This window comes from Mustelus asterias, chromosome 7 (assembly GCF_964213995.1).
Source record: "Mustelus asterias chromosome 7, sMusAst1.hap1.1, whole genome shotgun sequence".
NCBI classification, from domain to species: Eukaryota; Metazoa; Chordata; class Chondrichthyes; order Carcharhiniformes; family Triakidae; genus Mustelus; species Mustelus asterias.
The window spans coordinates 124374228-124387972 of record NC_135807.1 but is presented as its reverse complement, the minus strand read 5'-3'; the positions used below and the strand labels follow the sequence as shown (position 1 = coordinate 124387972).

General features: G+C 42.8%; 1 protein-coding gene across 2 annotated transcripts in view; it reads right to left on the bottom strand.

The window, feature by feature from the left end:
- LOC144495926 (arf-GAP with SH3 domain, ANK repeat and PH domain-containing protein 1-like) overlaps positions 1-13745 on the bottom strand; it is a 274726-nt gene that overhangs the window by 39023 nt on the left and 221958 nt on the right. For both annotated transcript variants that reach the window (XM_078216746.1, XM_078216747.1), the window contains exons 23-24: positions 11087-11194; positions 5561-5786 (exon numbers count right to left, since the gene is read on the bottom strand). In XM_078216746.1, coding sequence (XP_078072872.1) covers positions 5561-5786; positions 11087-11194 — 334 coding nt within the window. The remainder of the gene's footprint in view (positions 1-5560; positions 5787-11086; positions 11195-13745) is intronic.

Here is a 13745-nt window from a genome sequence, read left to right as displayed (position 1 = left end):
CTGCCCAAGGGTCAAAGTGCCCATGCCCAGGAGGCACCTTGGCACTGCCCCTCAGACATGGGACAGTGCCAAAGAGGTGGGGCAATCAGTAGGGGGGTCCCACTGCCACTCTGCATTGGGATCTGGACGGGGCAGGAGGGAGGCCAGCAATTGGGGCAGGCTGGAGATTGGCGGTCCGGGATGTTGGGGGAGGGGTTCGGGGTTGGCCCGGGAATGGCCAGGGGGCCGCGATTGGGCCTACGGGGTTTGGGGGGGGACAGCACTGCGGGGGTCCAGGGCTGGCCAGCGATCGAACTGGCCATCAAAGAGGCAGGCTGACTATTCAGGGCCACTGCACATGCAGAAAGGCCTGAACTATCAGCCTCCTGGGCGGGAATAGGCTCCGCCCCTGAAATCTAATGATATTCATTATTATTATTATTGCTGGTGGCCTCTGCATTGCACAGAGTGTGGGAGATTCTAGTGTGAACTCCCACTGAAAAAACCAGCATGATTTACTCCAGTTTTCCTACAAATTCGACACTTATTTGGGAGAATCTCGGCCCCTATTTCAAAATAGATATATGCCATTTTTTTCGTTCCTTTGTGGGATTTGGGTGTTGCGGGCAAAGCAAGGATTTGTTGCTCATTCCTCGAGAAGGTTACAATGAGCCACTTTCTTGAATTGCTGCAGTCTGCATGATATATAATATGCAGTGCTGTTAGATAGGAAATTCCAAGATTTGAAGGGAAGACTATATGTTTCAAAGTGAGGATGGTGCGCGGCTTTTGAAGGGAATGCGAGATGGTGTTGTTGACACATGCCTGTTGCCCTGGTGCTTCTAGTCAGGCTTGTCCAATGTGCTGGATGTAGACTGCGAAGCCCTCCCAATGTGATTCTCAAAGGGAGTTTTCAAAATGTTAGTAAATTGGAGTGGAAGATTCGGAAAGAAACTGCTCCTCCGATCACAGGCCATTGCTCTCCTGCATTTGGTGCTGATATGCTCAAGAATGTAACACTAAAACTACCAGAATTGTCATTCAGGTGCTATCTGACTGAAAAAGGACAGGCTACTGAAGTCAAGATTGTCCTTTACTTTGAGCATTTGAATAAAAATGTTTCATTTTCATAAATCTTTGTGGTAATACTGTAGTTCTTTATCACTCCTTGTTGTGTGCCATGTATGCTTAACGGTTTCCAGTTTAGTAAGGTGTTTTTTTGGGGGCAGAAGTGGAGCAACAATGACAAGCCCCTGATGGCCGATGAAGTTTGCTTCAGAGGTACCATCTACTGCTTTATGACCCAAGACCAGGATTCCTTTTTCCACTCATTCATACAATAGCTGCAACTCACAATCAGTACAAAGAGAATCATCTTGGTTAGACTTCATTCTCCTCCTATCCACAAATCTTAAATGCACACAACCATAGCTATTTTCCCTGTTCTCTAGTAGAAACGGAAAGATGATTGAATTCCAACAGTGATTATTTAAAGATGATGGATAGATGAGCATCTTCTAATTATCATCATGGTGATTCTCTCTTACCCACTTTTTCTATACTGGTAGCTATATGGCCACCTATCATGGTGTTCCTTCTAACTGAACTCCCATAGACAATTGAAGAGACTGCTAACTTGGTATTGGAACCAAGTAACTCAACCTCCTTATGTACAAACCCTGGGTGGGCCCACTACAGGCTATGGTCTCTCTGCATAAACACCATGCCTTATGGCTGTTGAACAGTCATGGTAGTGAATTGAAAGAATACCATGTTAGATTTGCTATTCTGAGAGATCACGACCAGATCTGTCCTGATCCTGTCAACAAGTCTATTGATCTGTGGATTCACAGATCTAAAGGCTTCAATCTTATTAGGGTTGATCCCTTGGCTTGATGGTAATGGTAGAGTGAGGGATATGCCAGGCCTTGGGGTTACAGATTGTGGCTAAATACAATTCTGCTGCTCTTGCTTGAGGATTGAACATATTACAGAGAAGGAGGTGCTGGAAGTCTTAAAGCGCATCAAGGTAGATAAATCCCTGGGACCTGATGAAGTGTATCCCAGGGCATTGTGGGAGGCTAGGGAGGAAATTGCGGGTCCCCTAGCCGAGATATTTGAATCATCGATAGTCACGGGTGAGGTGCCTGAAGATTGGAGAGTGGCAAATGTTGTGCCTTTGTTTAAAAAGGGCTGCAGGGAAAAGCCTGGGAACTACAGGCCAGTGAGCCTCTCATCTGTAGTGGGTAAATTGTTGCAAGGTATTTTGAGAGACAGGATCTACAGGCATTTAGAGACACAAGGACTGATTAGGGACAGTCAGCATGGCTTTGAGAGTGGAAAATCATGTCTCACAAATTTGATTGAGTTTTTTGAAGGGGTAACCAAGAAGCTAGATGAGGGCAGTGCAGTTGATGTCATCTACATGGACTTTAGCAAGGCCTTTGACACGGTACCGCATGGTAGGTTGTTGCATAAGGTTAAATCTCACGGGATCCAGGGTGAGGTATCTAAATGGATACAAAATTGGCTTCTTGACAGAAGCCAGAGGATGGTTGTAGAGGGTTGTTTTTCTAACTGGAGGCCTGTGACCAGCGGTGTGCCTCAGGGATCAGTGCTGGCTCCACTGTTATTTGTCATTTATATTAATGATTTGGATGAGAATATATGAGGCATGGTTAGTAAGTTTGCGGATGACACTAAGATTGGTGGCATAGTGGAGAGTGAAGAAAGTTATCTCCAATTGCAACGGGATCTTGATCAATTGGGCCAGTGGGCTGACGAATGGCAGATGGAGTTTAAGTTAGACAAATGCGAAGTGATGCATTTTGGTAGATTGAACCAGGGCAGGACTTACTCAGTTAATGGTAGGGCATTGGGGAGAGTTACAGAATAAAGGGGTACATGTTCATAGCTCCTTGAAAGTGGAGTCACAGGTGGACAGAGTGGTGAAGAAGGCATTCGGCATGCTTGGTTTCATCGGTCAGAACATTGAATAGAGGAGTTGGGACGTCTTGTTGAAGTTGTACGAGACATTGGTAAGGCCACACTTGGAATACTGTGTGCAATTCTGGTCACCCTATTATAGAAAGGATATTATTAAACTAGAAAGAGTGCAGAAAAGATTTACTAGGATGCTACCGGGACTTGATGGATTGAGTTATAAGGAGAGGCTGGATAGACTGGGACCTTTTTCCTCTGGAGCGTAGGAGGCTGAGGGGTGATCTTATAGAGGTCTTTAAAATAATGAGGAGCATAGATCAGCTAGGTAGTCAATATCTTTTCCCAAAGGTAGGGGAGTCTAAAACTAGAGGGCATAGGTTTAAGGTGAGAGGGGAGAGATACAAAAGTGTCCAGAGGGGCAATTTTTTCACAGAGGGTGGTGAGTGTCTGGAACAAGCTGCCAGAGGTAGTAGTAGAGGCTGGTACAATTTTGTCTTTTAAAAAGCATTTAGATAGTTACAAGGGTAAGATGGGTATAGAGGGATATGGGCCAAATGCGGGCAATTGGGATTAGCTTAGGGGTTTTAAAAAAAAAGGGCGGCATGGACAAGTTGGGCGGAAGGGCCTGTTTCCATGCTGTAAACCTCTATGACTCTATGATAGCTCACAACTTCTCATGGATGCCCAGTTTTGAGTTGCTAGATTGGTTCTGAATATATCCCATTTAGCACAGTGGTAGTGCCACTTAACACAATGGGAGGGTATCTTCAATGTGAAGGTGGAATTTTGCGGTGTTCACTCCTTCTAATGTTGTGATGGACAGATGCATCTTCGTCAGGTAGATTGGTGAGGATGAGGCCAAGTAGACTTTTCCCCATTTTTATTTCCCTTAATACCTGCTGCAGCTCCAGTCTGGCAGCTATGTCCTAGCGGACTTGGCCAACTTGGGCAGCACGGTGGCACAGTGGTTAGCACTGCTGCATCACAGCACCAGGAACCTGGGTTCGATTTCCAGCTTGGGTCACTGTCTGTGCAAAGTCTGCACATTCTCCCCGTGTCTGCTTGGATTTCCTTCGGGTGCTATGGTTTCCACCCATGGTCTGAAAGACATGCTGGTTAGCTGCATTAGCCGTGCTAAATTCTGCCTCAGTGTACAGGCACTGGAGTGTGGTGACTAGGGGATTTTCACAGTAACTTCATTGCAGTATTGATGTAAACCTACGTGTGACACTAATAAATAAAATAACTTGGTCAGTAGGGGTGCTAACAAGCATTGATGGACATAGAACCCATCCGCCCCCCAGCCCCTTCCGCTATCAAGTACACCTCACTTTGTACTTCTGCTGAATGCATTCAGTATGGACGGGTACCGATTTTCTCAGCTGGGGGAGGACGTAGGCAGTAAGTCGCAACAGATTTTCTTGCCCATATTTGACCTGATGCCACTAGATATCATGGGGTCAGGAGTCAATGTTGAGTGCTCCCAGGACCTTTTCTTCCTGACTGTATACCACTGTATACCAATTCTGTTAGGTCCATCCTGACAGTGGAACAGTCAGTTGTAATGGTGGAATCTGGGACACTGGCTTCATCAACTTCCTGCTGAATTCTTCATTTGGATTCTCTGGCTTGGATATTAATGCTAGTTTCTTAGGCAAAGGGGTGGAGCTTCAGATGGGAAAGCTGAAATTTGGGTTTCCCCTAGAACTTCATAGCGTATGTCTTTTCTTCTCAATAGAATACATCCCCAACCGGATGTCAGCCTGATTAACAAGCTCGGTATCCAGTTGGGTGCAGCAGGATCTAGAGCATGACTGCAGGAGCAGGGGAATTGGGTGGGAGGGGAACCCAGGTGTGGTTGGATCCCTGACAACCTGATAGGGTGGCACAGCAGTAGAAGTTCGAGAGGTGCAAAGGGGGGATAACTTACCATTGGCGCTTGCTTCTTAAAATTTTAAACTCAAAGTCATCAATTTGTCAACAAGGTTATAACTTTTAGTTTAGTTTTTTTCTTTCTCGAGTATTTACCCACACTACTTCAGCCTGATATAATGAATTTACTAGTTACTTTAATTCTTATACCTGCATTTGTGGTGTTCTGCAATTTTCTCATTCTTTAAGCACAATAATCCATGTCTGATCTGTACTAACATTTTTAGTTTGATTTTGCAGTAGCAAAACATGTACAACTTCCTTATTAATGGCTTCACCAAGGACTAATCATTTTTGATGTTCATGAAGCCATTTTTGGAAGGGTGGGTGGGAATGATCCAATGCGAAGCAAAGACTAATCATCAGTTAACAACTCCTTTCAATCGTACATTAGCCAGTTCAACATTTTTTCAAAAGTTAACAAAGGATTCATTGAAGGATTGGCAACAATAAGTCAGTGAAAAATTAATCAAGTTTTTGTGCCAAAAATAAGGGAGAGAATTATAATACAATTGACCACAGAATAATGGCAGAGCAACTGTTCCTGTTGATGACAGAAATGGCACAGTAAGAAAAGTGGACACTGCTTTGATTGGAGTATTTAATGAACATTTACCATAATGCAATTAGAAGCTAAATATGCAATTGCAAATCATAACTAAACACACTAACATCTCAGAAAATGTATTTCATTTTAGTCACCAACCTTTGCTTGGATTCCTGGGAGGAAGAGGAGGGGCGTCTGTGGCTGGTGACATTGGAGAATCTGCGCCACTACCATATATCTGATTACTAAATGCCCCATAGGACAATCGCTGTTTTTCTCGTGCAATGGCAAGTCCTGGGATCATAAGTTTTTCTTGTGGGGAGAGACTGGAAGACTGGCAGCAGCTCTGTGGCCTTGGAGAACGCTCTTTCTTTACAGGGCTGGTCTAGTGAAGGGGAAAAGGGGACAGAGTTAAATATATGACAACACTGAATCTAAGATTAATAATCCACTTCTGTTGAGATGACAACGACAGCAACCCAGGGATGAAAAGTCTCTGTATCTATCACACTCAATTTTCAGTAGTTTATTGCCTTTGCCCAAATGTATTTTTGTTTAATGTATAGTTTTTAATTTTGGAATCTTAGATTTGATTGTGTTTTGTGTGACAGTAATTTCCAGGCAAAACTTATCTCAATTACAAAGTTTATAACTATGAAAGACTATACTTGTTCAGACAAATATGCTCCCTTTAAGACATCACTGTTTTTCAAGCTTATATTAAGCTTAAAGATCTTGATCATTTCAAATTTCAATCACATTTGAAACACATCCTATAAGCTACGAAAGAAGATTTGCCTTCCCTTTTTAAAAATCCTATTTTGATTTTATTTATATTTGGATAAAAGAGGACAGTTTGTTTATTTATTTATTATTATTTGTTTATTGGCTAAGCAACAATGGAACTCAATACATAATGTCGAGATGCCGACATTGGACTGGGGTAAACACAGTAAGAAGTCTCACTACACCAGGTTAACTCCAGCAGGTTTATCTGGTAGCAAACGCCACTAGCTTTCGGAGCGCTGCTCCTTCGTCAGGTGAGTGGGAGATCTGTTCACAAACAGCAAACAGGGCATATAAAGACACAAACTCAATTTATAGAATAATGATTGGAATGGGAGTCTTTACAGCTAATCAAGCCTTAAAGGTACAGACAACGTGAGTGGAGAGAGCATTAAGCACAGGTTAAAGAGATGTGTATTGTCTCCAGACAGGACAGTTAGTGAGATTTTGCAAGTCCAGACAAGTCATGGGGGTTACAGATAGTGTGACATGAACCCAAGATCCCGGTTGAGGCCGTCCTCATGTGTGGAACTTGGCTATCAGTCTCTGCTCAGCGGCTCTGCGCTGCAGTGTGTTGTGAAGGCAGCCTTGGAGAACGCTTACCTGAAGATCAGAGGCCGAATGCCCGTGACCGCTGAAGTATTCCCCAACAGGAAGAGAACAGTCTTGTCTGGTGATTGTCGAGCGGTGTTCATTCATCCGTTGTCGTAGCGTCTGCATGGTTTCCCCAATGTACCATGCCTCGGGACATCCTTTCCTGCAGCGTATCAGGTGGACAACGTTGACCGAGCTGCAAGAGTATGTACCGTGTACCTGGTGGATGGTGTTCTCACGTGAGATGATGGCATCCGTGTCGATGATCCGACACGTCTTGCAGAGGTTGCTGCGGCAGGGTTGTGTGGTGTCGTGGTCACTGTTCTCCTGAAGGCTGGGTAGTTTGCCGCGGACAACGGTCTGTTTGAGGTTGTGCAGTTGTTTGAAGGCAAGAAGTGGGGGTGTGGGGATGGCCTTGGCAAGATGTTCGTCTTCATCAATGACATGTTGAAGGCTCAGGAGGAGATGTTGTAGCTTCTCCGCTGCGGGGAAGTACTGGACGACGAAGGGTACTCTGTCCACCGTGTCCCGTGTTTGTCTTCTGAGGAGGTTGGTGCAGTTTTTCACTGTGGCGAGTCGGAACTGTCGATTGATGAGTCGAGCGCCATATCCTGTTCTTATGAGGGCAGCTTTCAGCGTCTGGAGGTGTCTGTTGTGATCCTCCTCATCTGAGCAGATCCTGTGTATACAGATGGCTTGTCCGTAGGGGATGGCTTCTTTAATGTGTTTAGGGTGGAAGCTGGAGAAGTGGAGCATCGTGAGGTTATCCATGGGCTTGCGGTACAGTGAGGTGCTGAGGTAACTGTCCTTAATGGAGATGCATGTGTCCAAGAATGCAATCAATCCCGGAGAGTAGTCCATGGTGAGTCTGATGGTGGGATGGAACTTGTTGATGTCATCATATAGTTGTTTCAGTGATTGTTCACCATGAGTCCAAAAGAAGAAAATGTCATCGATGTATCTAGTGTATAGCATCGGTTGAAGGCCCTGTGCGGTGAAGACATCTTGTTCGAACCTGTGCATGAAGATGTTGGCATATTGAGGTGTGAATTTGGTCCCCATGGCTGTTCTATGTGTCTGGATGAAGAACTGGTTGTTGAAGGTGAAGACATTGTGGTCCAGGATGAAGCAGATGAGTTGTAAAATTGCATCTGGAAACTGGCAGTTGTCGGCGTTGAGTACTGAGTCATTTGCAGCAATGCCATCATCGTGGGGGATGCTGGTGTAGAGTGCCGAGACATCCATTGTGACGAAGAGTGCTCCTGGTTCAACTGCTCCATGTGTGCTGAGTTTCTGTAGGAAGTCCGTAGTGTTGCGTCAAAAGCTGGGGGTTCTTTGTACAATGGGTTTCAGGATGCCTGCGACATCATAGAAATCATAGAAACCCTACAGTACAGAAAGAGGCCATTCGGCCCATCGAGTCTGCACCGACCACAATCCCACCCAGGCCCTACCCCCATATCCCTACATATTTTACCCGCTAATCCCTCTAACCTACGCATCCCAGGACACTAAGGGGCAAATTTTTAGCATGTCCAATCAACCTAACCCACACATCTTTGGACTGTGGGAGGAAACCGGAGCACCCGGAGGAAACCCACGCAGACACGAGGAGAATGTGCAAACTCCACACAGACAGTGACCCAAGCCGGGAATCGAACCCAGGTCCCTGGAGCGGTGAAGCAGCAGTGCTAACCACTGTGCTACCGTGCCGCCCATAGCCGGAGAGGTTCTCGCACAGGGTCCCATTGCCCGATACGATGGGACGGCCGGGTGTGTTTGCCTTGTGTATCTTCGGGAGGCAGTAAAGATCTCCAACGTGGGGAGTAGATCTTCGGGTAAGCGTTCTCCAAGGCTGCCTTCACGACACATGACAGCACAGAGTCGCTGAGCAGAGACTGATAGCCAAGTTCCGCACACATGAGGACGGCCTCAACCGGGATCTTGGGTTCATGTCACACTATCTGTACCCCCCACGACTTGCCTGGACTTGCAAAATCTCACTAACTGTCCTGTCTGGAGACAATACACATCTCTTTAACCTGTGCTTAATGCTCTCTCCACTCACATTGTCTGTACCTTTAAGACTTGATTAGCTGTAAAGACTCGCATTCCAATCATTATTCTGTAAATTGAGTTTGCGTCTTTATATGCCCTGATTGCTGTTTGTGAACAGATCTCCCACTCACCTGACGAAGGAGCAGCGCTCCGAAAGCTAGTGGCGTTTGCTACCAAATAAACCTTTTGGACTTTAACCTGGTGTTGTGAGACTTCTTACTCAATACATAACCCAGGAATGGTTCAAAATTATTTGTAAAAACATGCTACGTTGTTGAAGTGTCTTGTCTCGGTGGGACCATTCTCTCCTTGGAGTCGGAAAGGCACAAGTTGAAATTCCACTTAAGATGAACACAATCTTGATCTACTTTATAGTGCAATACTAAAGAAAAGAGAGTATTAATTGACAGATATGCTGCCTGCTGAATGAGCTGTCAAACCAAGGTCCCAACTACCCTTTCAAATGAGCACAAAAGATCCCACATATTGAAAACCAGCATGGGAGGTCTCCTGTTGACCTGGCTAAAATTAGTCCCTGAGTGAACCGCGAAATGTCATTCATCTCATCACTGTTGTGGGACCTTGCTGTGTGCAAATTTTCAGCCATCTTTTCTAAACAACAACATTCACTACAATTAAAAAGTATGAATTGGCTGCAATATGCTTTTGAATAGTCTGATGTATGATGGGTAACATGTAATCTTTCTTTCTTCCCTCCTGGCTATTGTCCTTTTACGATCAGAAAAAGATGACAGACTAAAATCGACCCTCCAGGAAAAGCCTTGTTATGAATGTCAAATCAGACTACAATCCAAACTCAGATTAACTCATCCAAAATTGTTTTATAGCTTCTATTGCTCTTCAGAAAGTTTACCAATTTCTGAGAAAAATCCTACAACTGCTCACAGATATATCTGACATTGTTCACTTAGAATTCAGAATTGACCAAGTAACAATTAAGATTCCCAATCTAGACCACATTAACCATAGGATGGCATGATTAATGGCAAGAATTTGAAATTGCAAATCATTTTAGCTGGAATATTGCGAAAGATGTGACAATTAAAATGATCTCTTGCCCATTTCATCAGAAATATAGTTTTAGTCAGATCAATAAAGCATGAGTATTTTAAATATTTTGTCAATTTTCATCGATAGTTTTCCCTGCTCCTAGTTCATATTTCACTTACAGCAAATAAGATTGATCCTTATATCTGCCAGAGTGCACACTTTTTTAAGCAGTATGCAGATGAAACTCTAGGGTAGATATTTATCTGAATTGCCTAGAAACTCAATTGAGGAGGATGAGACACCCATATTGGATTTTTCCTAATATGTCCTTCATTTTTTAATTTGATCATGAGGTGTCACTGGCTGGGTAAGCATTTATTGCCCATCCCCGAGGGCATTTAAGAGTCAAACCACACATGTGGATCGGGAGTCACGTATAGGCCAGGCCAGGTAAGGACAACAGATTTCTTTCCTAAAGGACATTATTGAGCAAGATGGGTTTTTGCAACAATCGACAATGGTTTCATGGTAATCATTAGACTTTTAATTCCAGATTTGAACCCAGATCCCCAGAGCATTACCCTGGGTCTTTGGATTAGTAGTCTAGCGATAATACCACTATGCCACTGGGTGTCACCTGCTTGCAATCCTAGCTACCTAACTTTCCTTCCTGTGCTCTTCTCAAATGATAACTCATGCCCAGGAAGTACAGGCCAATAACCACCTCGCCGTATTTTTGGCCTGACTAAATCAGTGATGGAAGGATGCTGGGGATCTGTTTTGGTGAACTGTTGTGCCTTGACTACAGCGAAGGATCAAAATGAAGTGCCTCTTGATGCATATGGCTCAGCACCGCACTAAAGAACATAATTATCCATTGAACTACCAGAGATCTCTCAGCAATTTTACTCTAAAATGTAAAATCTGTATTCTACATTCATTTACAAATTCAGCTCTCTCATTCAGGTCAAAATGTTATGTTTGGCCATTTCTTCAATCCAATTTGTAAAAGACAATCGTTTAAAAAGACATATTTAAGAAAGAGTTTAAAAGATTATTTTGCTTGATCTCTTTTGAACTTCCTTTGATGTTATTTTTGGCATTAAGAGCAGGTAGCTGTATCAAGGTCTCCACCAAATGATGCTCTATAATTGGTTGCTAGATAGTTTGTTATAACAGCTTAGCTTGATGGACTGCAAGAAAATTTCTTCTGTGTTAAATATTCTCTGCGCTCACCTTTACATCCAAGTCATCATCACTTTCATCAATTTCCTCTTGCCGTAATTGCCATTCATATTCTACATGAACATGAGGATTAATTTTTCCTAAAGCAGCTTGACTGATCTGAAATTAATACAAAATATTAAATCAAATACAACTGTATTTAAATGAATGGTTTCATAATAGGATATTTACATCCTAAACCTTTAATTAGCAACTTAGTTTCCCAAGGAAGAAAAGGTGGTGGTTTCAGCTCAAGAACATTGCACAAGTGAACCATAAGTCTTTACATTTGTTATCTGGTGGAATGTTTACATAAACATGTCATTTATTTTTACATGTAAAAGGATATGAATGCACTGTTTAGGTTTGCATCATTATTGGTTACCTAAAAACTCAAGTTAAAAAAAAACAGATTATAGGGATTATTGCCAATTCAATCAGTACTTTGAGATAGCAGGGGAACAAACATTTTATATAATGCCACTTTATGATTGACTTATACAAGCTAATACTCAATGTTCAACACAGTTTCAATCATTTTACATTGTTATACATTCCCAATATGACTCCTACTTGATGTCTGACAAACAGTCTGAAAGCTATGTTAGAAAATTGAGGGAGATGAGTGTTGATATCTTCAGAATGCCTCTGGAAGTTAACTTCCTCTGGAATGCCTCTGTTTGCCTGGAATCACTATGCATTTTTATGCATGTGTATTATTTTTTTTAAAACAGACCCTGGGGAATGGAATAAGTTTTCTAATTTTGTTACATCTAGCTGGATTTAGTGGAGCCCGCCAGATAGGGCATGATCGCAGGCAGGCCAGTGAGAATTGGGTGAGAGTATCTACATCTAATTCCCAGTGTTGGGAAATTAAGTTGGGGCCAGAAGAGTCTGGTGCAGGAATCCTGCCTTCTGACAGCAGGAAGACAATTAGGCTCATTCATGAGCCACTTAAAGCCAATTATCTTCCAGCCCAGAGAAATTTAATGGTGGCTAAAGAACTCGCATGACTCTCCTGTGCCACCCCGCCCCACCCCTCCCCCTCCTTTGCCTGTGGCCTCGGGAGGGGCGTTGTCTTGTTTTCAGACATTCTTCGCCTTATAGATGGATTTGACATTGGGAAGGTTGGGTCTGCTGAAAACACCCCCCTCAATCTGGCCTCTGAGCCACCTTCCCCAATTCTCCAGCGACCGCCTCCAGACTGATTGCTGTCTTTGCGGTTTTTGTGGAGACAATCTGTTTAAGATGGAGGACAAAGGTCACAAGGGGCTCTTAAACCCTCTTTTTAAAATATCTCACCATTGAGTTTAACAGCTTTAGATTGTGACCTTTTCCCTCCATCTTAAACACCTTTTTTAAAAATACCGCATACATGTATTGCCTCAATGTAACACCAACCACACCAAGCCATGGCTTTTGTTCTTAAATTTTGTTGTAATCTCTCACAGTTACACTTTAACATATTCTCCTTGGCTATAGTTCTGATGAAGTGCCAAAAGAACTTAAAGTATTAATTCTGCTTTCTCTCCTTACAGATGCTGCCAGACTTGCTGAGTTTTTCCAGCATCCTCTGTTCTTATTTCAGATTCCAGCACTCTCAGTATTTTGTTTATTTTAGAGAACTTAAGATGTTATACTGGCAACTTTGAAATTGGTGTTAATGCAGGTGGCTATCATTTTGTTGCTTACATAAGCAACTGCCCATTATAAACCTGAATGTGGGGGAGGAGGCACTTCTTCACAAGGCTGTCTGACTGGCACATGGTCCACATAAGCTTAATCAATGTGACCGTAGAAAGAACTATCTTCTGCTTCTACTGTAAAAAATTGCACTTGCATATTAAGACAAGATGGTTTTCAAAAGACATACCAACAGAAAGGAGTATGGGTATGGGAAAACTCTAATATTGACCAGTAATATTGTCCACCACTCCAAATAGCTAGATCTAGCACTAGAAAGTTTATTGAAACTAAATACTCCATAGCATATGTCACATAAGGAGTGCAGCCTGCTTGGTGCACCTGAATTGACAAACTACCTGTGTGTAATTGTTGTAAGGACGGGTTCCCAAATTTTCTTTCATTTGTTCTGTTAGACTTGTGAGTTGTGGAAATTTTTGTAGCTATTTTGGGAATGAGGAGTTGCAGCATCCATTGGAATCTGTGGTGTCCTTATGTTCTGTAGGATACGTTGAGTTGAGATACTGTAGCTTCGCTAGGTAAGATGGATTCTTTCTGTTAATTGCAGGAAGGACAAGATCTCCGAGTGCAGGAGAAATTATAGTTCCAGCAATTAACAGAAAATAATTTTGCCTCAATGTCCTAAGTTGGGCTCTGAATCACCATATGGCAAATGTGTGTGGAATTGAATTTATGTGTATTTAGAATATATTTTGAACATTTGGGTCAGACATGACATCAAACCATGCAAGTATGCAATGAATATACACGTCAATAATTGGAACTTTTTGTCAGAAAAATATATTCAAACGGCCTTAGGATTTGGATAAAAGAAAATTACTGGAATTGAATATATTTGTTTTTTTTTAAGAATTTCAAAAAGGTTTTCATGACCAATATTATAGCTAAATATACCAAGCAAAAACAATTGCACTGTAACTATTGGTTTTCAAATAAGTTTTAAATCTAAGGTTGGACTAGAAATTCT